Genomic DNA, 25766 nt, shown 5'->3' with positions numbered 1-25766 from the left:
TAAGAAAACCTTTAATATACTTACTTTTAGCTTAAAATTTAAATTTTGTTGTAACGAATTTATAAATAAACTTCACCGACGCGTAATTAGCGAAGCGACGTCATAAAGTGCTAAAAATCACAATTGCCAAGTATTGCTTTCGTGCTTTAATCTGTATCACTTACTATCTCTATGTGTAAATAACTGTTTTATGTATTTTTTTCTCCGAGTGGTGTGCAATAAAGTATATTCTATCTATCTATCTATCTATCAATCAACTGTGATAAGTAAAATAAATCTATTAGGTATAGATAGATGCAAGTAATAAAATTCTATTAAATCATTTTTGTATTTATAATTATTTACACTTGTAAAAATATTAGTAAAACGGTAATTGTTATTAATATTTATTATTGACCGACGATCTACGTAAGATTGCCGATGTGTGCAGGATAAGAATTGCGGAAAACAGGGATGCCTGGCGCGAACTTGGGGAGGCCTATGTCCAGCAGTGGACTACAAATTACAATAGGGTGAACTGACTGACTGACTCTTATTAATAAGTTAAAACTTTCAAAATTAATTAGTATGAAGAAAAAAAAAATATTAAAAAAATTAGTTAAGTAATAAATATCGGTGAGCAGAATCGGTGAACAATCTTATTCATATCATATTCGTAGGTCAGGTTTATTAATTCACAATATTTTAATTTAAAGGCTCAAAGCCTTTAAATGAATCGTGCTCAAAGTTTTAAAATATGCCAATGTCACAGTATAGAAAATACAAGGAGATTAAATAAGCGCTGTCAAGATTATAATTATATTATTACTAGCTGTGCCCGCGGCTTCGCCCGCGTTGAAATCAGTGTGTCACAAAGTTTTCCCGGCAAACTTCCTGTGAAACTATCATCAAAATTGGCTTAGCTGTTCCGTAAACCTTCCTCTTGAAGCTTCTACAAAAGAGTATATATGCGATTGTGTGTCAAATACATGGTAGTGTCTGTAATGTTTTTTTTTATCGATTTAATTTATTTATTATGCACAATTTTAAAAAATATTAGCTATTTGCACTCCTTTTCTATATGAAGTATAAGTGTACGATATTTCATCGTCCTCCGTCCACGCAATTTTCGTGAAAATGGGTACAAAGTTTTTGCTTCACGTATTAATATATAGATAACTTCAATGGATCTTAAAACAAATTAGTTCATCTTCTTGAAAATATAGCAATTGATAAATAGAGTGTCAATTATTATTGCAACGAATATAGAAAATATATTGAAATAAAAATACCGAATTTCATCTTAGTAGGACAAAACTTAATTGTTATTTATATGAACAGTATAAATAATTTTAGCAAAAATCAACATGACTCTAATTGAGTCATTTTATACTCAACTAGCTGTGCCCGCGGCTTCGCCCGCGTTGAAATCAGTATGTCACAAAGTTTCCCCGGCAGACTTCCAGTGAAACTCTCATCAAAATCAGCTTAGCTTTTCCGTTAACCTTCCTCGTTGTCCGTTAACCTTCCTTCCTTTAACCGTTGTTCCGTTAACCTTCCTCTCTTCATTGTAACCGAGTGAAAATCCATTCGGTAGATTTTGAGGGAATCGCTCACATACACTGTTGGGGACTTTGTTTCATACATGCGAACGTAGTCGCGGGCATCAGGCCCGCGACTACGTTCGCGTGGTTATGAAGATATGCATTACTTTAACGCAAATTATTTTTTTATTTCAGTCACTTGAAATGCTTATTACACTAAGTAACTTTTTAAAAGGCACAATTTAGTATAATTTAATAGTTATTTTTATAAAACCTCTCTATACACCACATTTTTAGTTTTATTTTCAGGCTGCAGTATAAATAACCTAACAGGCGAACTAATAGCTGCTGTATATGATATCGCAAAATCCGTTATAAGCGGACGTCTCATTCAAATTCTGTCAAATTTCATCTTTGTCCATCCTGGATGGATGGACCATTCAGCGGTTATTCAGTTCTCGTCATGAGTGAGTCAGTGACCTTTCTCTTATATATATATATATAGATTACGATGCATTATCTGGACAACTCCTCACCATCTATAGAGCATACATTTTAAATTTCAAGTCTCTGACTTCAAAAACATAGGACTTTCATGCAAACTTCCAACCCCCGTTTTACCCCCATAGGGGTCGAGTTTCGTAAAATCCGTTCTTAGCGGATAAGGAGACTATCTGCCAAATTTTAAGTTTGTAGCTGTTATAGTTTCGGAGATTTCGTAATGAGTGAGTGACCTTTCGCTTATATATATATATATTATTTTTACTATAGAGTAGGAATACTACTATACTATAGTAGGATACTATAGTATAGTAGTATACTATAGTAGGATTACTATAGAGTAGGAATGCAACAGAGCTTCAACTCCGACTCCAATAAGTCGAAAGTTTCGATTAATATTACATTTATGGTTTCGTTTTCGATTTGGAAACTTTAGAGTCCAAGGTTTTAATCGGAGGTTGTATTCGAAGAATATGTAGTCCTTGACAAATTTGTTATGATAAGAAGTTTACTGAATGAGTCCAATAGAGAAAAACGTATTCCTATCAGAAATGATCCCTTATTGTAGAGGAAAATACATGTCAATACAAAATTCCAGCTCCTTAAATCAATTTGGTAGGATGCGAGCAAGTTTTTAGTGGGGCTGGCCCAATCTACAACTCGTCAAGAAATAGATTGGCCGGCACGGAGATAAAGCTTCAAAGGTTTTGTTCATTAAATAAATACAATATACTACTTTAAGAGTCAATTCATTTGATTTAATTTGTTAACTGTTATTGGAAACATCTTAATTTCTATTTACATAGTTTGTGTAAATTTCTTATTTCTATTTAAAATTATATAGACTGAATAACGTTTTTATTTGTCTTTAAGTAAAACATTGAACATGCCTTTTCTACCTCTACTTCTGAATTGCGTTCGACTCCAACTTCGACTCCAAATCCGGTTCCGATAAATTACCTCTGTTATATCCCTATTTGGGAAAAACGCAATAAAGATTTTCATTTATGTACTGAATGATAAGCTTATTCTAAGTCAATCTAGGTAGTCCAAGATTGTTGCCTGTGATCTACCTGCCGATGTTTCCGAGGTTATTGTAGGTTTGAGAAGAATTATAGAGTTCTTACTTAAGGTTGAAGCTAAGATATTGAAGTAATAAATGAGTTTAGTAAATTTTTAGGCCAGAATGAATGTAAAAAGCTTATAGGTTGTAGATAAGCAAAGTTATTACTTATTTAAAAACATTTTATTTATTGATTTTATGATACATGTTTAAATGCGACACTATATCAGATCGGTGTCATTATCTAAGTAAGCGCATCGCTTATCACATTGTTTGAAAGTGTTGGAGTAGATAGTTTTTTTTCGAAATATAATTTATCTCACAATTGATAATAAGAATAGATGATATTAATAAACCCAAGAAAATATATTTATATATTTTTTTTTGTCACACATGAAATAATTACCTAGTTTCCTCCTAATTTTATAAAATATAGGTTATAGTTATACTGGAGATATTTCTACGTCTTTATGGACAGGCGGGAAAATAAAAATAAACTTCTTCAATCATTAAGAGTTTTATCAATATTTGTGTTATATGTTTCGATTTATAGATTTTCATTAATGAAATTTAGGTATGACGTCACTCTAATGAAGGCAGCGGGATAGCCAAGTTGACAACCGAAAGCCAATCCGAAAGAAGTAATGCCAACCTGTAAAAATTAATTAAGTTTTAATTTGCACCATATCGTTATATGGTCGTTATTATCAATTACAAAAATCTATTTTAGATAATAGAATTATTTATTAAGACTAACCAGAACTGAATTTCCATTTCTTCGAACCACAAGGGGGCCACCAGAGTCACCTCGACATGTACTGGTTCCACCAGTGGTTCGAGTACAAAGAGTTGCAGACTTTGCTTGTAATGGGAATGCAAGGGTGCATTCTGTTGGAGAAAGGATATCCATTGAGACGTAGCTCAAGAAGTGGTCATCACCGATACCACCACCTGAAAATATATCTTACATTAGTTTGGTTTTATAAAAATAAGTTGGTGTACGTAACAAGACTTCCAAAAAGGATTATTCTAGATTTATCGATTGTTACTATAAAATAAAAGGTACTCTAAGTACCTACAACGGATATTTGTATTTCTACAAATATTTCTTTCCAGTTTCGATGTCTGTCCTTGTGGGTCTCCTCACCGTGCCTCGGAGAGGACGTTAAGCGGTTGGTTCCAGTTGTTATCATAAACACCTGATAGCGATCATTAGTCATACTAGGTAATATATTCGGCACCCCGCAGTGGATCAGCGTGGTGGATTAAGATCCGATCCTTCTCTTGCATGGATGTTACAGGCTGAATTGATCGATAAGTACAATAGTATTAGAAAATAATAATAGTTCTGTAAACAGCTGATAAATAAGTATTTGAAATTATTTTTCATTTTTATTTTAAGCATGTGCATATAAGTTGTTTTTTTCATTCGTTGTTCAGCTGAACTTCTAGAATCAGAAATTTTATAATGGGTAATCATTTTATACCAAAGTTGACATTTCTTTTTCTTACCATCTTGGGTAATTCCAAAACCAGATGCAACTGCTGTTTCTCCTTGGAACAGCTGGGTGCTGAGATCTCCAAGAGGTAAAGCAACAGGTCCAATAGTGTCTAATAATATAATGATTTAAATTAAAATATGAAATGCATTGCATGTATGCAGAAGTTTTAATTGAAGGTGATTTTTTACACCAATTGGATAATCTAATTATATTTGAAGATTGAATATTTGAAGTTTTGATAATAATTAATAATTGTTACGGTAAAAAACCTAGGAACATAATTAAAGTATAAAAAACGTCTAAACAAACAGCATTTGTTTTCCAATTCCAAATTAATTTTGATACTTATCAGACATTGGGTATGTTATCATACATATTGGGTATGTTACATATTAATACATTATTCACAAAGCAAGGTTTATGACACGAGTCGAGATAAATGATGAATTTATTTTGTTTTATTATACACTAAATATTTGATATATAAATAAGGTTGGTGTGGGGCATTAAGCTCTGATCCTTTTCCTAAATGGGGGCCTATGCCCAGTAGTGGGATATTACAGGCTGAAGCGAAAATATTTGATACAATAACACGTTGAATTAAACACATACATAATATACACATACGTAACATATTTTCAATTGGAGACACAATTGTTTCGCTATACGTAAAAAAAAAACAAACCAAATATTACTTATACGTACCGGAGAATTGCACATTGCTTGGAAGGCGGATGACAGCAATATCATTGCGAACCAGTAGCGGGAACCAGACTGGATGCACTACGACATCACTGGTCATAATTCTAGTACCTCCACTGTAAAGGAGGTGTGAGCCAAGAACGACTGTTAGTCTCCAAGCTTGATTACGGCCATCGTACCAGCAGTGAGCTGCTGTGAGGAGACGGTTGGGGCTTACGAGAGACGCACCACATATACCTCTTTGGTTAGGGATACCGATGATTTCGGATAATAGTCCTGCCTATTCAACAAATTAGTGATAAGCTATTAGTCAAATTTTTAAGCTGCAGTCAAAAAATGTTACATGTTTTAATTCTTCAAGTAAAAAAATTTCATAATCCATATCTCACTTTGTTAAATTATGCACCGAATAGATTTTTTTAAAACAAATTATAGGGTTCTCTATGAGAAATAGGAGTGAAAACAATTATTTATCGAATTATTGTGTCTTTTTATGTATGTTTCTTTTCACAGAATCTTAAGCACGGATTTGGACACGCCTGTTATCAGTCTGGAGCTCTAACTCAAATTTCTGCGTTGCTTTAATCTTGATCCATAATTTAGAAGTATAGAACTTATTACTTTTACTTTAAGTTACATTTATTTATGCTAATTTAGAAACAGTGTCTGAATATATGTATGTTTGTTACCCAATTACTCCAGAACAGCTGCATGAAAATGAATTAAATTTAGCACAGAAAAGGGTTACTGTGGAACAGTGAAATAGTATCTCGGAAAAAAATACAGTCGAATTGAGAACTTCCTCCTTTTTTTGAAGTCAGTTAAAATGTACGGTTTCGTGAGGAGACGTGTTTTTTCTCTGCACAGAGTAACATGTCAATATGTTTTTTACATAGTGGGAGTTTAGGGATTACAAAATTCATCATTTCGAAATCATTTCAAAAATTAGTCATTTTGTAATCCCTAAACTGCAAACTGTTTTTATCTTAAAAAATGCACATTTTTATGCTTATGCATATCATAAACTTTTTAAACTATTTAATATCGGTATCTAAAATTAAGTGACAGTCTGTTTTTGAGACCCTTATAAAATCCCGGTTTAAAACCTCGATCATGCGTGGTAAAGGCTTTCTAAATCATCCTTATAATGACAAAATCTTAATATATATAAATCTCGTGTCACAATGTTTGTCCTCAATGGACTCCTAAAGTACTTAACCGATTTTAGTCAAATTTGCACACCGTGTGCAGTTTGATCCAACTTAAAAGATAGGCTATATTTTATTTTGATATATTATGTTATTATTATATTTCAGAAAAAAATAAGGTGATACGAAGTTCGTCAGGTCAGCTAGTAAACTAATATATAAAATTCTCGTGTCACAGTGTTCGGGGCCAAACTCCTCCGAAACGGCTTGACCGATTGTTATGAAAATTTTTGTGCATATTTGGTAGGACTGAGAAAATCGGTCGTAAACTATTTTTAAACTATTTTTATATTTTTATTTTCTAGAAATAGTAAATATGGCAAAATAACGTTTACCGATTCAGCTGTTATCATATAAAAATCGTGAGAGAAAGAGTTAATGTCAAATCGACCGTATATTACGAGTATCGTGCGGATATGCTTGTTTAATATATACATCTATATATTAATAGTTTACATATGTGTAGTGTGTGAGTGCTTTATGTGTAATACATATAAATATAATATAGAAAAACAAATAAATTGTGAGTTTCCCACAAGTTTCTCATGGGCTTATTGATTCCATAACATATGGGATGACACCAAAATTTACACATGAACGAGGTCGGGCTGCTGGCTTAAAATAAAAGAGGTAAAGAACTAACCTGGTATTTAAATTGGCCAAGATGAGCTGGGGAGCCACCAGTAATTCGGTTGCCACTTAAAATTTTCTCTTCAGCTTCTCTAATTCTCTCAGCCTCGGGGATACCATGCTTAGTTAAGTATCCGTAGGGAGAGAACTCGTGTGAGATTTGTAAGTAGGCCGAAGCGGAAGCATATACAACCAAGGACAAAAAGATCACAGCAAACTTCATTTTGAGAGTATCACTGGGTTCTTAGTAATGAAACGCCCTTTTCATACGTTGGCACTTTTAGATAAATAAATGATACAAAAACAATTATTAGATTATAAAAACAGTTGATAAAATTGACAAATAAAGCAACTTAGTAAATAAAAAGTAATTTAAAAATTGTATTGTTACAAGAAACGTTGAAGTAAATACACGCTGCAACTGTTTACTGCGTAAATAAGTCTTGTTTTGAGATATTTGGGTGGAGTTTATTTATCGTTTTATCTGAACTCAGATACTTTAAGATTGGGGCATACCTTGTGTAATATTTTTGTGGATTATTGTGCATTTACTTGATACCGTAACTTTACTGTAACAGCTTAGAAACGTTATGTTGCAAGGCATAAACATCAAGAATGAAGGAAAATCCTTGAAGCTTAATTCGGTATTGATACATTGCATAATGACGTATATGAGTAGATCTTAGATTTTTGTTTACGATGTTTTTTTACTGTAAAACATAAGTCGACACCACAGTGGGGTAATGTGGGGTTACTCCAACCTGATTGAATACAACTCTGTAAAACCTCTGCAAGCTATTATTGAAGTAGAGCAGATTGTAAAGGAAGTAAAAATTTGTCGTAAAAAGAATTTTTAATATTCTAACTCTAATCGAGTAATTAAATGTTTTGTTTTGCCCCATTTACAACATTATGTCTACGCTCATGTTAGCACCTAAATCAAGGTATACGGTAAACTCGTTTATGACAACCCCCGTCTATCGGCCAATTAATATCCACGCACTAAAACACCGACGGATTGCTAGTTTCGATTCCCGCTCGAGATAAATATTTGTTTTTATACATATATTCCTTTTCCAGATTGGATGTTTACCGTGGTTCAGGTGTTTGTCCTTGTGGGTCTCCCCACCATGTTTCGGAAAGCACTTTTAAGTCGTCGGTATAAATACTCGATAGCGATCGTTACTCATAGTAGGGAATATATCCCCCAACCCGCATTCTTATACACGGAGAAAGAGGCCAAACAGAGGGATGTTAAAGGCTGAATCGTATCGTAATCGTCGGTACTATTCCCGCCCTGAATTTATTTGTATTTTGTACAAAAAATGTCGTCAAAAGGTCTTGATGTCTGTACTAGTGAGTATTCCGCCGAGGCACATAGAACTCCCAAAATTATCAATCCCAGGTTTTTATTCTAGAAGGTGTTTATTATAAAAGCGATAGCTGTTGTTTAAACACGGATAAATATAAATAAATAGCTATTGTTTTGGATTATGGTCGGAGTCTTCTCTTCCATGGGAAAAGAGGTTTAAGCCCAGCTGTGGGACGTTGCTAGCTAAATCTATCAGGTAATCAAAATCAATCAATCAGGCATCTAAATAGGTTACTAATTACATATATCTACCTAATTTCATAAAATTTTACGCACACACTTTTTATTAACCAAATAGTTCTTTGAACAATTTTGCAATAAAATATTATTCCGATAGTAAAAATATAAGCTCCTCATAAAAAAAAAAAAACGTAATTAAACATTACAACATTTTAATACTAATCTAGTTAAGATTATTTTTGTAACGATAATAATAAATCTTCGGATTAAATATTATATTCCGATAATATATGTACGTAATATCATAATCTTATTGATGTATCAAATGAGTTTTTCAATAATTTCAAGATTAAAAATAGCCAAATCGGTGCAGCCTTTCTCGAATTTTAGGAAGACAAAAAAACAGCTGTTGTGCAGCGGAAAGTACAATAAAAATTAATTACACTGCCAAAAAACAACGTTTACATGATGATTGTCAAAGCTAATCAAAGTATAGACTGGGTTTTATCCCGGCTGAAAATGTAGCATTAACGTAACTGTAGCCACAATAACCATCAACTGCGTTAGTTACACAATCACAATCACAATCACAACAGCCTTTCGCAGTCCACTATTGGATATAGGCCTTCACAAGTTCATGCCAAAAAATGGCGTAAACTCATGTGTTTTGCCCATAGTCACCACGCTGGGCAGGCGGGTTGGTAATCGCAGGGCTAGCTTTGCCGCACCGAAGACGCTGCTGCTCGTCTTCGGCCTGTGTATTTCAAAGCATGCAGTTGGATGGTTATCCCGCCATCGGTTGGCTTTTTAAGTTCCAAGGTGGTAGTGGAACTGTGTTATCCCTTAGTCGCCTCTTACGACAGCCATGGGAAGAGTGAGGGTGGCTATATTCTTTACTACCGTAGCCACACAGCAGATATAAGGTAACACGCATAAAAATAAATGATGATTTTACTGCTTAGGTGAGTACGAATTTGGCCGTAAAAATTGTTATATAGTGTTATTAATATTTTTAGGTCCTACCGCAATTAAATTAATTGAGAAGAAACAAGTCCTACTCCCGCTTCCCTTCCCTTCTACCTCCAGCCATCAGTCTTTCTGTATTGTCATCCGTCAAATAACGTTTTTCACAAGTGGTGAAACAGGTCCTAAAAGATTTCCATTTCATATTCTACCGTTTGGATGTTTATACTTAACTTTAGTGTGTCCTTAAAGGAAAACAAAAAAAAAAACATGTTCAGTCATTAGGCATTTTATTAAAACTTATATAGAAATTACAAATTTTCGTTTATGAAATTTACGTAAGACGTCACCCTAACGAAGGCCGCGGGGTAGCCAATTGTACAACCAAAAGCAATTCCGAACGAAGTAATACCAACCTGAAAATAAAGTCAAGTGTATATTAAACTTTTTTAAATTCGTACACGTGTGAATGTTCACATGAATGTCCTTAAAATAACTCTTATTTAGGTTAGGAATACGTTACAGTAATTGAAAAAAATATCATAATATATTTATGTCATCATACATCATATATGTGGTTATATTGATATAGATATGTATATGATTACCCTAAAATTTTATTATGTGTAAGGTGTTCGACTCCTAATTGCGTTCCTACAAGTGGGTCCTGTAAGTATAATAGATTACGTTCTGCGTGAAAAACAAATTCTAGCCCTTTTTTAATTTTATTGGATGGTTATGAAGAAGTACCTTACAAGATTAGCTCGTATATTAAGATAAAGTAAAATCCTACAGAATCCCCCTATTGTCTAAAATCGCCCTATTGAACCCTCCTATTTGAAGGAACGCAGTTAGGAGTCGAACACTATTTATATTAAAGTTGATTTATAAGAAAACTGAAATTCGTGGTTATTAAATTTACAAACAACTTTAAAATCTAGTTGATATTTTCTTAGTATAGTGGATTCTTACAATTTTTTTACCTTTTTTTGCATATTATGTAATGTATTGTATGTCACAGCACTGGTTTGAGGCTGTTGCGCTGGCGGTTGTGGGTTCGATCCCCGCACATGAGAAACATTTGAATTGGCCATATCGACGTTTGCACAGATCTGAGTGTTCTGCAGTCCTTGTGGGTCTACCCACTGTGCCTCGGAGAGCAGTTTAAGCTGTCGGTCCCAGTTGTTATCATGTAAACCTGATATCGATCGGTTGAGTAACGGTTGAGTAAAGTATAGTAGGGAATACATCCGCCAACCCGCATTGGGATCCTTCTCCTAAATGGGGAAAGAGGCCTATGCTCATTATCATCAAGATCACCATTTCAGCATTTTTCAGTCCGCTGCTGGACATAGGCCTCCATAAGTTCGCGTCAAAAATGGAGTGACCGTAGGGCTGGGTTTGTCGCACCGAAGACGCTGCTGCCCGTCTTCGATCTGTGTATTTCAAAGCCAGCAGTTGGATGGTTATCCCGCCATCGGTCGGCTTTTTAAGTTCCAAGGTGGTAGTGGAACTGTGTTATCCCTTAGTCGCCTCTTACGACACCCACAGGAAGATAGGGGGTGGCTATATTCGTAATGCCGTAACCACACAGCAAATGCTTAGCAGTGGGATATTACAGGCTGATGCGTATGTAATGTGTTGCACAATAAAGTGGGAAAACGAAAAAAATTAAAAAATAATTAAGACTAACCAATACAGGGTTATTATCCCTTTGTACCACAAGGGGACCACCAGAGTCACCTCGGCAGGTACTGGTTCCACCGGTGGTTTGTGTACAAAGCGTGGCAGTTGATGCCTGCAATGGGAATGCCTGCACGCATTGAGCATGGGAAAGAATGTTCATTGAAACGTAGCTCAAGAACTGGTTGTTGGCGATACCACCACCTGAAAATATATTTTATGTCAATATGGTTTATTTTAACTGTCTCTCAAAATTACTAATCGAGGAAGTAACAAAATTTATCTCATGGTTTATTAAAAATTGCAAAAAAGTAGTAATTAGAAAAGCACCTGTGATTCATTGAGAAGTATTTACTTAAGATATATATATATTTTTTAATTACGTGCATAAGCTGTTCTTCTACAGTTCTCAGGAATAAAAAAAAGTTAATTTAAATTATCATAGCCAAATTTTGTTTTTTTCTTACCATCAGCGGTGATCCCGAAACCAGATGCAACTCCTGCTTCACCTTCGAATGTTTGGCTGGTAAGAGCTCCAGTAGGTAAAGCGATAGGTCCAATAGTGTCTACAATATAATGACTCAGGTTAAAATTTGAAACAAAAATGTAATGCACATATTAATTAAGAGATAAGTTCAGTTTGATAGTAGATCAGATTTGGATAGTAACAAAAAGTAGTGTAAATGTAAATTTGCTTCTTAATGTTTAAAGACATATCCCTAGAATAAATATTAGGTTGAATTTGTTTCTATTTTGTAATATTTTGTGTATATATTTTTAAGATTTGAATTAAAGGACTCTAGTGAAAATTGAAGGGGAAAATTAAAGTTTTATAAATTTCTTATGGTTAACAAAAGGCTTAAAAAGGCTTTTGGAGTAATCTTTGATAATGCGTATTTAGTTGACTATTTTTTCGTCTACCTACGTTGTAATAATTGTCGATGTAATTGAAGTCGCTTTTTTTCGTTTGCCAGCAAACACAATTATTTGTATAGATATTCTCTTGCTGCGTTTGTCTCTCTCTCTAATTTTCGGACAGGTTTGACTAACAATCAGAGTAATTCATAACGAAGTCTTAGTTGTATAATTTGTGAAGGTCATATGGTATGGTGGTTATAAGGTTAAATCACTTGTTTTAGTAATGAGAGCTTAAAACGGGCTACACTTTAAATGGATCACACTAATGAGTAGAATCGCTTGATAAGACCATTCCCGCGCCGTGTCCTCGCCGTCGCTCAGAACATTTTATACTACCCGTGCGAATCTGGGGACGGTCGCGGGTGATTTATATAAAAAAGTTGTATTAAATTAAATATTTATCAAGTGTTCTTTTGTAGTTCATTTTAATTTAAATATTAATTATATTCCGGGTGTAAGTAAAAAATAGATAAAACTATTGTAATAAAATATCACTCATACATACCCGAGAATAGTACATTATTCGCCAGGCGGATGAGAGCAATGTCATTGCGAACCAGTAGAGGAAACCATAGCGGATGTACAACAACATCACTTGTCTGAATCCTTGTACCTCCAAAGTTGAGGAAGTTAGAACCAAGAACGACGGTCAATCTAGAGGCTTGGTTTCGGCCATCGAACCAGCAATGAGCTGCTGTTACGAGGCGGTTAGCGCTTATGAGGGACGCACCACATACACCTCTTCGATCAGATGGGATACCGATGATTTCAGATAAGAGTCCAGCCTAATTTGAGGAAAAAAATGACATTATATTTTAATACGGCAGCGTAAAATAATAAATGTTTTATTCTATGGTTGTTATATATAATGCTTTAATTGAGATCCTGGGGGGAATTGGGGATGTGGTTGGCAGCGCGTTTGCGATGCTTCTGGTGTTGCAGACGTCTATAACCTACGGTAATCGTTTACCATCGGGTTAACCGTACGTATTTATATACGTATTTACATAAAAAAGTGATAAATTACCAAAAATTATATCTGACTTTCCTGTATTACCAACAACACACTGCGTATAAACTATAAATTAATTTTTTTTTATATGAGTTATTGTTTCCGATAGATATCAGGTCTGTTATGTAATTAAATATAAATATAATAAGTAAATTAACAACTGAGCCACGAACCTGGTATTTAAATTGTCCAAGAGCAGCTGGGGAGCCACCAGTGATTCGGCTTCCACTTAGGATTTTTTCTTCGGCTTCTCTGATCCTATCAGCCTCGGGAATACCATACTTAGTTAAGTAGCCATAGGGAGAGGAATCATATGAGATTTGTGGAAGCGTCGCCGTGGAAGCGTATACGACCAAAGACAAAAGAATCACTGCTGTTTTCATTTTGATAAGGTGACTGGGTTCTTTCTTCGACTAAAACACCTTATTTATACCTTTGTCGCTTTTAGATAAATACAAGATATTAAAATTAATCTATCCGATTAAAAGAACAACTGATTAGTAACTAAGAATAAAGACGATACAATACATTTTACCATATTATTTTTACAATAATAAAGACATGAAACGAGAAGTTTTACTATCATAATATATTTATTTTTGTGGCCATTTTTATAATAATCGTCACATCATCATCATCACATCAGCCTTTCGCTATCCACTACTTGACATAGGCCTCCACAAGTTCACGCTAAAAATGGCATGAGCTCATGTGTTTTGCCCATAGTCACCACGCTGGGCAGGTGGGTTGGTGACCGTAGGGCTGGCTTTGTCGCACCGAAGACGCTGCTGCCCGTCTTCGGCCTGTGTATTTCAAAGCCAGCAGTTGGATGGCTTTGCCACCATCGGTCGGCTTTTTAAGTTCCAAGGTGGTAGTGGAACTGTGTTATCCCTTAGTCGCCTCTTACGATACCCACGGAAAGAGAGGGGGTGGCTATATTCTTTCATGCCGTAACCACACAGCATATAATAATCGTACTTTTACTAAATAGTAGCAAGTCTATTACCATCTCAGATAGATCCGCTTTTTAACCGACTTCCAAAAAAGGAGGAGGTTCTCAATTCGACTGTACTTTTGTACTGGGTGTGTACTGGGTGTATACTGGGTGGACAGATTTCAATGATTTTTGTTTTAATCGAAAGATGCTGTGTCATGTGGTCCTATTTAAATTTAATTGCGATCCAACAAATTTTTTTTGAGTTATATCCAATAATGCGTATTTACTTGACTATTTTGTCGTCGACTTTCGTTGTATTATACCGCATAACTTTTCACCGGGAATACCGATTTTGATATTTCTTGTTTTAATCGAAAGCTAATGCTTGTTTTGTGGCTTTTTAAATTGTATTGATATCTGATCACTACTTTTTGAGTAATATTTACTTACTACTTAGTTAAGTTGTGATACTTGTCGATATAATGAAGTAGAAGCTGATCTAGTGCTCCACTTACCCAACTCCAGTATGAGCTGGCTTCAGGTTTTTTGAAGACGATTCTTTTCACAGCTGAGTACAATGTTCATTTTGAAGATAAATTTAATACCCGAATCAACGATTACCGGAAAATGTTAGTGGTATGAGAATTCTAGCTAAATAGGTGTTAATAATAATATCTCTAGCTTTCACAACTAAATAGGTAAAATCATACAGAAGCTTAACATTGTGCACCTACTTGCGTAAATTTTTCGTAATATATACATATAAATGTTGCCTAAATATTTATATTATAAAAAATGCCTGAAATATAATATTTTGATAAAATATATTTTTTTATATTATAATATATTTTTTATTTATATTTTTATATTATAATATATTTTTTTAATTACAGCACTGGTTTGTGGTGCTGGCGGTTGCGGGTTCGATCGCCGTATATGAAATCATTTGTATTAGCAATACAGGTGTTTGCCGTGGTCTGGGTGTTTGTGCAGTCCTTGTAGATCTCCTCACCGTCCCCCGGAGAGCACGTTAAGCTGTCGGTCCCAAATGTACATACACTTGATAGCGATCGTTACGCATTGTAGGAAATATATCTGACAATCCGCATTGGACTAGCGTGGTGGATTAAGCTCTGATCCTTCTCTTGAAAGAGGCCTATACCCAGCAGTGGGATATTACAGGCTGAAGCGTAATATTTTTTTGCCTTTTTAACCGACTTCCAAAAAAGGAGGAGGTTCTCAATTCGACTGTATTTTTTTTTTTTTTTTTTTTTTTATGTATGTTACATCAGAACTTTTGACCAGGTAGACCGATTTCGACAAATTTTGTTTTAATCGAAAGGTGGTGTGTGCCGATTGGTCCCATTTAAATTTATTTGAGATCTAACAACTACTTTTCGAATTATATCTAATAATGCGTTTTTACTTGACGCTTTTTTCGTCGACCTACGTTGTATTATACCACATAACTTTCTACTGGGTGTACCGATTTTGATAATTCTTTTTTTGTTGGAAAGGGGATATCCCTAGTTTGGTACCATGATAAGGAAACCAGGATCTGATGATGGGATCCCAGAGAAATCGAGAGAAACTCTTGAAAATCCGCAATAACTTTTTACTGGGTGTATCGATTTTGATAATTTTTACTTTAATCGAAAGCTGATGTTTATCATATGGTCACATATAAATTTTATCGAGATCTGATAACTACTTTTTGATTAATCTTTGATAACGCGTATTTACTTGACATTATTTTCGTCACCTTACGTTGTATTATACCTCATAACTTTTTACTGGGTGCACCGATTCACCGATTTTGACGTTTCTTATATAAATTAAAAGCTACTATTCGTCACGTGGTCCCATTCAAATTTAATTGAGATTTGATTAGTAATTTGTGAGTTATATCTAATATTGCGTATTTACTTGACGGTTTTTTCGTCACCCTACGTTGTATTATACGTTATATCTTTTTACTGGGTGCACTGATTTTGATCTTTTTTGTATAAATCAAAAGCTAATACTTGTCATGTCGTCCGTTTTAAATATGATTGAGATATAATGAGCAATTTTTGAGTAATCTTTGATGACACGTATTTACATGACGATGTTAAGACGACTGTGGTCATGTTCAATACTTTGCCACAATGCCATCTATCAAAATTTAACGAAATTACTTCGTTCACTATCGATCAAATTACAATATTCCACTAGAGTAGAGAGTAGCAGTTTATTCGTTATAAATATATTTGAGCTTATAATTTTTGAGTTATCGCTAATACTGGGTATTTACTTGGCTATTTTACGTGGACCAACGTTATATTAACCTCATTACTATTTTACTGGGTGGACCGATATCGATGATTCTTTTTTTAATCGATAGGTGGTGCTTGTCATGTGTTCCCATTTAAATATAATTGAGATTTGACTCGAACTTTTTGAGCTATATCTGATATGGCGTATTTACTTGACTGTTTTTGGAGTTTTCTCCTTAAGAATCGATTTTCATTTAAGGCCCCGGAATGAAAAAATTGAACAGTAAAATCTACTGAACGAATGACCTTGTTAGAGATGGCGTTCAGACGTTTTCTAATAACGCAATTAGGTTCCGATAGATGGCGTTATAGATTCATTTATTTACAATTTGATATAGTAATAATATATTTCTTAGACTAGTAAGCCTTTTTGTGCCTATTTAGACAGTTGATCTGAAGGGGTAAACTCCAGTCGTGGCATCGGAGCTGTGTGAAAACATGAACATTACATATTTTTAATAAAAAAGACATAAACCGTAATTCAATATAATTAATATAAATCCGCTTCAACTAAAAAACCCGCCGTATGCGATGTCAGCCCTTCGCGCGAATCGACGACGGGCCTTTTATGAAATTTCTGCCTACAATCGCTAACAAAATGTTAGAAATAACAGTAGAACATTATATAATTCTACAATTTTATAATGTCGCGTTATATGGAATACGAACAAAGTATTACTATTTTTTCGTCGATCTACGTTGTATTACTCTTCGATGTAATTGAAGTCGGTTTTTTTTTCGTTTGCGAGCAAACACAATTATAAAGAGTAAAATTATTGTTAAAGTATCTATAAAAAATGGATACACAATACAACTAAAAACACGTATTCATGTTTTTTTTTGTAATTTTACTATTTAGTGTCGTAAAAAGCGCAAGGAAATCATTATTTTTACTCTAATCATTTTATTTACAAATCTAAAGTATTTCATCAAAAATAATAACTTACATCTACAGTTCGTATGAAGTATATATGTCAAAGTTTTCATGCGAACTAAGTTGTGGGCGATAAGTATTATTAAATATTGCTCAATTTTTATCACTTTGTAATCTGTTTACGCCATATTAATTTTGTTACAATGATAATAAATGTTCTGATTAAATACTTTGGTTCTGATAATGTTTTATAATGTTATCTAATTAAGTCATGAAATAGGTTAAATATGATTATATAAGTAAGATAAGTTTGTGGTAGTAAAAAATATGCATATATCATTGTTATATTTTTAAATTTTTGATTAGTGTTTTCCATTTCTTTATTTAATTTACATTTCTTTTCTTATCGAATATAGTTGTCGCTAAGGTTAACAATAATATCGAAGTCCATTAAAACTTTATTAAATGTTAAATTAAATTTTAATTAAAATATAAAAAAGATAAGCAAACAGAAATGAGAAGTACTTGATAAAATAGTAATTATTTGCGGTTATCGGAATCCGTATCCTGCCGATAAAATCATTGCTGGTGAATTTATAAACGACTTCGTTTTCGTTACGCAGAAGGTACATAATACTAACCCTTTACTAAAATACACTTTGTTTTGGGTTGAACTTGTTCACATCATGCAGTGCGAAATGACGGTGGTACTGGTGCGTTACCGATGCTGTGGCATCATTGTTAAATGTCAACATGTTGTGTATTTAAACGGCACGGCCACAATAACGTTTACATAATTGTAATCTCTTACACTCCTTACAATGATCTAAATGAATTTTGAACAAAACTAAAGACAATAATAATAAGTAGAACTTCTTTACGCACGCTTAAGTCGAGAAGTAAGCTGGTGAATGCGTGATGGGCGCGTTACGAAAAGTGTGATCTGGCGAGGAAGTTGAGAGGAAGATATGTTAGTGAAAATAGAAAAAGAGGGAGTTACGTTTCGTATACTACTGTAGGTGCAAGATAGAGAGGTGCGACATGAAGCTAAAGAAGTTTTACTGCAGTCGTGTGGTCTAAAGCACAGTCGTTTTTTTTGGTATTGAAAGAAGGATTCTGTACAAGAAGATACAGGATATATTTTCAAGATTTGATTAAAAAGGGTAGCTAATTTGTATTAACTTTTTTGTTGTAAAAAAACTTGCCAGTTTTGCAAAAAAATTTAGACATGTATGTCTACCTACTCACATTGGGCCTGCGTAGTGGAAAATTTCTGTTTTATTGAGAAGAGGTTCATGCGTAGTAATAGGACAAAAGCCTTAATTTTTATATTTATACTATAGTAAAGTTTATGTTTTGTAATGCGTGTTACACGCAGAAGTATTTATTTAGCATTCTCTTATGTTAATTGGTATCACTCTCACATCTAACAAATGTAAGACTGTTAATTCAATGTCAAAATTCAGTCATATAAGTGACTGTCTTCCCCAACCAACCGCACAAACAATGATCGCTTGGTGTATAATTCACACGAGGGAGTGTCACTCAAACTACCATTCAGAGCTCGAACCGCTTTACTGTCTTCATAACATGATCTCTCAAACGTTCCATCCGACTAATCATTGATTTAGACTTCCCCCTAAGGACTAAAAAGTCTGAGTGAAATTTTAATACTAATTAATAAAATATTAACATTTTTATTACATTTTTCCTTTTTGTGAATAAAATTCATTAGTAAAAGTAGTTCCTCTAATTGTACTACTTTTGTTTGTATCTTATATTGGTGTGCAATTAAGAATAATATTATTAGTAATGTTTTTTGCATGTATATGTATTTACACTTGCATCTGTGGGTTTTTCAGGTGGTTGTATTTAAAATTTGGTTGATATGAGTATATTTTAATTTTGTAGGTACAATATACAACATATTACGTATTTTTTTACTTTATTTAGTACACCTTTCATTATTATATTCCACTTGGACACATTTCTCTTTATCATAGATTGACTGGAAGAGATTTCTATCAGAGATAGGGTCGTCCTTGCTATCTGTGTCTGTGTATAATAAAAATGCTATAAATAATATATACCTAAATATTTTGGTGAATATTCCGTAATAAATATATGTTATAATCTATATCTATATTTATATATCTATAATATATATAAACGCGAAAGGTCACTCACTCATCACGAAATCTCCGAAACTATAACAGCTACAAACTTGAAATTTGGCAGGTAGGTTCCTTATAGGGCGTAAACATCCGCTAAGAACGGATTTTATGAAACTCGACCCTTAAGGGGATAAAACAGGTGTTGAAATTTTGTATGAAAGTCCTATGTTTTTGAATTAAGAGACTTGAAATTTTAAATGTATGTTCTATAGGTGGTGAGGAGGTGTCCAAATAATGCATTGTAATTTATGTATATCTAAAAGAGAAAGGTCACTGACTCACTCATCACGAGAACTCAAAAACCGCTTGATGGTCCATCCATCCAGGATGGACAAAGATAAAATTTGGCAGGGAGGTAGATTATAGTTAGTAGACGTCCGCTAAGAACGGATTTTGCAATGTTCCACCGCTAAAGAGGATTAATTGGGGTTGATGGTTTGTATGAAACATATACAGCAGCTATAAGTTCGCCTGATAGGTTATTTATACTGCAGCCTGCAGATGGAACTAAAAATGTGGTGTATAGAGAGGTTTTATAAAAATAACTATTAAATTATACTACAGTGTGCCTTTTAAAAAGTTACTCAGTGTGAGAAGCATTTCAAGTGACTGAATTAAAAAAATAATTTGCGTTAAACATCTTAATAGTTATGCATATCTTTATAACCACGCGAACGTAGTCGCGGGCAACAGTTAGTGTATTATAAAACAAAGTTCCCAAAAGTGTATGTGATCGATTCCTTCAAAATCTACCAAATGGATTTTCATGCGGTTTCACCAATGGACAGAGAGCTTCAAGAGGAAGGTTAACGGATCGGCTAAGCTGATTTTGATGAGAGTTTCACTGGAAGTATGCCGGGAAAACTTTGTGACACACTGATTTCAACGCGTGCAAAGTCGCGGGCACAACTAGTTGAGTATAAAATTATAATTGAGTCATATTGATTTTCGCTAAAATTATTTATACTGTTCATATAACATTTAAGTTTTGTCCTACTAAGATAAAATTCGGTATTTTTATTCAATATATTTTCTATATTCGTTGCAATAATAATTGACACTCTATTTATCAATTGCTATATTTTCAAGAAGATGAACTAATTTATTTTAAGATCCATTGAAGTTATCTATATATTAATACGTAAAGCAAAAACTTTGTACCCATTTTCACGAAAATTGCGTCGACGGAGGAGTATGAAATATCGCACACTTATACTTCATATAGAAAAGGAGTGCAAAATGCTAATATTTTTTAAAATTATGCATAATAAATAAATTAAAACGATAAAAAAAATTACAGACACTACCATGTATTTGACACATAAGCGCATATATACTATTTTGTTACTATTCTAGAAATCTTACTTTATACTTCTTTGTCTTTGACAACAGAACCTTGATAATTTTCAAACTTATAATTTAAATTAATTATTGTCAAATTTCGACCATTGGCGTCTATTAGTATCTTTAATTAGACGTAAATCACTTCACGAATACCCGTTGTAAGGTTAGCTTTATTGTTGTTCTTCTACAAAAATATTTGGCTTTTTAATACCAGAGTGTTACGCTTCAGCCTGTAATATCCCACTGCTGGGCATAGGCCTTCCCCATGTAGGCGAATGAAGGATTAGAGCCTAATTCGCCACGCGGCTCCAATGCGGGTTGGCGGATATATTCCCTATTATGAGTAACGATCGCTATTAGGTATACATGATAACAAGCGGGACTGACGGCTTAACGTGCTGTTACTGATTATAAAATTATAATAGATAAAATATCAATGATATGCGTACAATCGAGGCATATCAAGATGTATGAGTGCACTATTCCAATACGCAGCAGTAATGTTTAGTATCCCATGTCCAATATATCTGAATGACGAAAACACAATGAACTTTGATTGGCGCCGGCTGAGGCTGTCTTATAACATACCCTATGTCAGTGAAATCTAGTAGAGTAGTCTAGAGCTATCGACTATCGATACGCGATGTCCGTTGGGACGCAATTTGAACAGCACTTTATCAATTTCAATATCGATTCGTAACAAACTAACTTCTTGACGAAGATTAGAAATTAGAATAATTTTTTAAAGTTTAGTCAATATTTCAAATAAGTGATATAATATGTCGATAAAAAATATCTTACTAAAATGTGTTTAAATAAGTTTTAAGATTTTATCTTATATAAATAATGGTCAATTATGTTGACGTGTTCAAGTAAGATCAATTAATATTTAAGCATAGCATTAAATAATTTTAATATCTATACTATTAATAAATTAAAAAGCTTTCGAACCTACTGTATACACTAAAAATCGAACAGAGTCTAAGGTTAGTGTAATCTATGTGTTTCTCTTTTCTTCAACGGCTGACTAGCCTGTTGGCGCAGTTTGCAATGACCCTGTTCTCTGCTCAAAGATTTATTTGTTGATTCTCGTCTCAAGTCTGGGTGTAAAATATGTATTTATTTATATGAATGCTTATAAAAATATGTAGGTAGTTATATCACTCGGCTATTACTTATAATGGTATATATATTAAGTAAGCCTATCTTTAGAACAGACGAGCGTTTATGTATGTCAAAGCCATTTATTTATTTTAGTCGATTAGACGTCGAGAAGCTGAATTTTTGCTTGTGGATAAATAATATTAATATAAATAGTTAACGGTAAATAAGTACTTATGATGCTACCAGTTTATGATAAAGTAACAGAATTATTTTAATGTCACGCTGATTGGACAGACTTCTTTAAGAAAGTTGAAACTAAGAAGATGAAGCGTTCTAAAGTAACGGTAATTTTAATATTGTGATAGGTTTTAATGTCGTTTAAAAGTGGTTCTTAAAAGTTATTTTAAATTATAGGTATTTGATTTTATTAAATAATTCATATCATAAATATCTTTATAATCTTAAACATTTAAATAATAAATTATTTATCTAACCAAATCATAAATACTTTGTAATTTAATACAATAATACAATTTTCAATTATTTTTTTACTATACACATAATATAAAATTGTATCTAACATCTTTTAAACAATTAAACAATTTTAAAAGGAAAACTTAATTAAACTCACAAACTTAAGAACTTAATAAGCAATGCTTTTGGCGAACTCGTATATATAACAGATATCACGAAAGTGATAAAATATGCATAATTTTTTTTTATCATTTTGTGTACGTACAAAGCTCAAAACTAAAATCGTTTGGGGTGTAAACTGCCTATCCCGTAACAACGGCTGGTTTTACGATATTCATGCAATAGGAGTGCAGAGCTGTGTATCAATAATTATTTAAAGAGCGACCAGCACTGTTCATTGGTTTCTCGATTATTCGAACAGAATATATAAATTGGAACAAAACTTTGCCATAAAAAAATTTAATTACGTACTGTTTCAGGTTTTTTATTGCTAAAAAAATATTTTTGGAAAACGTTGTGAATATTTTATACATCTTAATTTTTGATCTTTTAGTTTTTATAAGTTGACATGATTGAATGAAATGCAGATTTTTAATCAGTGCAATGTTCACTCGAAATATATTAGTGTTTTAAAAATAAAAATAATTTTTAAGCAAAATAATTAAATATCAAATGATATTTTGGAAATATTATCTTTATGCGAGAAAACACACACATTAAAATACGTATGAAAAATGCATTGAAGCTTTATAAGTATACGATCCCTTATAATATTATAAATGTGAATGTAAGTTTGTTTGTTACTCTTTCACGCGAAAAATACTTAACCGATCATCTTGAAACTTACACATTGCTTGGAGATATAAGAAGTAACATATGATACTTTTTATTAAAAAAAAATTCAACGTGAACGAAGCCGCAGGTAAAAGCTAGTATTATATATTTTCTTTTAAATGCTTAGGCCTTCGACAGAGAACTAAGAACCTTTCTTCAAGCAAGGAGAGTATTTATAGGTACATATTGCTCTACTTGGCGATTAAAACTCACCGTGTGCGCCAATTATAACGCTAATTAAATTTACACTCTGGTATGACTAATTTATTCGATAAAGAATTTAGCGACCGACTGGACTCGCAGGTCTAAAATGTTACCGTATTTTTTAAATTAAAAAAAAAATCATAACATTTCTAGGTAATGTATTTTTAAACGTAATTTAATATGCAGTTTGATTTCAAATCTAATCTTAAAATACGCTTATCTATTATAAATCAGTGATTAGTAAGACTACATATAAGTATATTTTTATGCAACGTAAGTAAAATATAGACTCAGCGCCTGTTTCAACGGTTGTAGATAAAGTTTATCCGGCACATAAGTTACGAATAGACTTTCATAGTAGGAAATAGATTAAGTCATTAGGACCTGTTTCTCCTCAATCAATAAATTACATTTTTTTTAACTACTTTAGAATCGTTGTGGTAAAAAAAGAAACACATAAATGTACGGGGAGAGAAAGAGATAGAATACAGTACTGCCCAAAACGTGTAAGCGACGCGTTTTTAATAATTTAATGTGAAAATTTCGTCAACTTCATTTTATGCGTCAGAGTCGGCAACGTGACGATGATGACGAGTTACGTGCTGCTTCTAATTGGCGCCGTTGTTTGCCGGTGTTGGCCCGTGCCGCATGCGAAGCTATTAGTGAACTCACTGTTAACTAGTGCGCTTACGAGCATTTTAAACCGATTTTAAAATAAGGAGGTGGGTCTCAATTCGACTGTATTTTTGATATGTGTTATCATACATTTTTCCTCATAACTTTTTCGTGTTTTAATCGATTTCAATGGTTCTTTTTTTAATTAAAAGGTGGTGCCTGTTTTATGGCTACATTAAAATTTAATTGAGATCTGATAAGTACTTTTTGAGTTATATCTAATAATGCATATATATAACTTGAGGGGCTCTTCGTCTACTTACGTTCTATTACCTGGCGATGTAATTGAAGTTGTTTTTTTTCGTTTGTGAGCAAAAACAAATATGTTTACACTACACCTCTGTCGCTTATATCGAATGAAAATATTGATTTGGTTAACAGATTTCCAGACTGCACTTGATTTATATTATCTTTATTTAGACATACCGTCATCGATTTAATTAGACATTAGAGAATGATTTGAAACTGACAATAAATGTTTGCGGTTCTAATATTTTATAAAATGACAACAGATTTTTTATTATTATTATTTTTATATAAATGGGAAATTCTCACAATTCAAATATTTATTTACGAACGACGGAACGAACAGATATAATTACAGTCGGCGCTGTGCTTAAGTAGCATTATCCCAACTATGTATCCTCTCAAGCGTGTCATGTAGTGTATGTGCGGTTCTATAACCGTTGCGCCGGAATGGTATTCGTCGTCAACTCGAAACGGGTTGAGTAGTGATGAGCTTACACATTAATCGCATTTCCCTCTACCGTGTATGTGTTCATATTACTGGTGCGCTCGAGTTTAGTTCGATACTCTCACGGATTACTCGATACTCGATATCGACTCGAGATGACTACGACTGCAGGATGTCAAGAGGATGTGAGGATCAATGTAATGCGATACACGTTTGGTAGTTACGAAAGCAGTTTATTGATAGAGCATATCAGTAGATTTTGTGGATTGGATTACCAGAATCCGATTCTCGAAAACCAGGCTTGTTTGGTAACAGTTAACTTGTAGTCTCATAAAAGTGCTCAGTTTTCGTAGCTTACGATTCAAAATCTTACTTAACGTGGATTAAAGTTAAAATGTGGTTTATTTTTTTATTTTTCCATTGTCTGGTGTTTTTATGCTAACTCTATACACATTCATGTACAATCTTTCAAATGCAATTACCAAGGATCTGTTGAAAGCGACCAAACATACATAGTTTGCTAAAATCAGAAATAAAAAATGGCACCGACTATGTTGAACGCTCAAACTTTTGTTTTAAACTCGTATAAAAATCAACATATGGTCGAACAGATTTTTGGATCAAATTCACATCGCTTTTCGAAAGGGTTTTGGTATATTTTCAGCGCGAAGGCCGCTTGCCGTCATCACAACTTTACGAAATTTAAACGTATTAATGTGTTAAAAGGCTCTCCATTAGGGGATTAAATTCTTTTACCTCTTCCATTACAGTTTTATGAGGTGCATCTAAAAGCACTTTCCTTGTAAATTTTATAATGTTGCCAAATATTGTAATGACAGCTCGTACTAAATTACATGTATTTATGTTTAAACTACTGGTT

General features: G+C 33.3%; 2 protein-coding genes across 2 annotated transcripts; both read right to left on the bottom strand.

The window, feature by feature from the left end:
* Positions 1-3588: 3588 nt before the first annotated feature.
* On the bottom strand, positions 3589-7352 carry LOC123660898 (brachyurin-like). The gene is made up of 5 exons (XM_045595920.1): positions 7143-7352; positions 5295-5571; positions 4600-4698; positions 3845-4038; positions 3589-3739 (listed from the first exon to the last, which is right to left on the bottom strand). Exons 1-5 carry the CDS (start codon positions 7350-7352, stop codon positions 3635-3637), a joined length of 885 nt encoding a protein of 294 aa, XP_045451876.1. The 3' UTR covers positions 3589-3634.
* A 2565-nt stretch (positions 7353-9917) lies between these two features.
* On the bottom strand, positions 9918-13640 carry LOC123660897 (chymotrypsin-1-like). The gene is made up of 5 exons (XM_045595919.1): positions 13431-13640; positions 12751-13030; positions 11795-11893; positions 11338-11531; positions 9918-10060 (listed from the first exon to the last, which is right to left on the bottom strand). The coding sequence occupies exons 1-5, from the start codon at positions 13638-13640 to the stop codon at positions 9956-9958; spliced, it is 888 nt and encodes a 295-aa protein (XP_045451875.1). The 3' UTR covers positions 9918-9955.
* Positions 13641-25766: the final 12126 nt, after the last annotated feature.

This window comes from Melitaea cinxia, chromosome 16 (assembly GCF_905220565.1).
Source record: "Melitaea cinxia chromosome 16, ilMelCinx1.1, whole genome shotgun sequence".
Taxonomy (NCBI): Eukaryota; Metazoa; Arthropoda; class Insecta; order Lepidoptera; family Nymphalidae; genus Melitaea; species Melitaea cinxia.
The sequence above is the reverse complement of the archived record's forward strand: the minus strand, read 5'-3'. Positions and strand labels throughout refer to the sequence as shown.

Excerpts from the sequence above, each read along its gene's own strand:
- LOC123660898 (XM_045595920.1), bottom strand. The coding sequence starts at position 7,352 with ATGAAGTTTGCTGTGATCTTTTTGTCCTTGGTTGTATATGCTTCCGCT. Across the intron at positions 4,699-5,294 it reads AAGCAATGTGCAATTCTCCG|ACACTATTGGACCTGTTGCT; the intron begins GTACGTATAAGT and ends TTATATTATTAG. Across the intron at positions 3,740-3,844 it reads GAAATGGAAATTCAGTTCTG|GTTGGCATTACTTCTTTCGG; the intron begins GTTAGTCTTAAT and ends TAATTTTTACAG.
- LOC123660897 (XM_045595919.1), bottom strand. The coding sequence starts at position 13,640 with ATGAAAACAGCAGTGATTCTTTTGTCTTTGGTCGTATACGCTTCCACG. Across the intron at positions 11,894-12,750 it reads GAATAATGTACTATTCTCGG|ACACTATTGGACCTATCGCT; the intron begins GTATGTATGAGT and ends ATTATATTGTAG. Across the intron at positions 11,532-11,794 it reads TTTCGGGATCACCGCTGATG|GTGGTGGTATCGCCAACAAC; the intron begins GTAAGAAAAAAA and ends ATATATTTTCAG.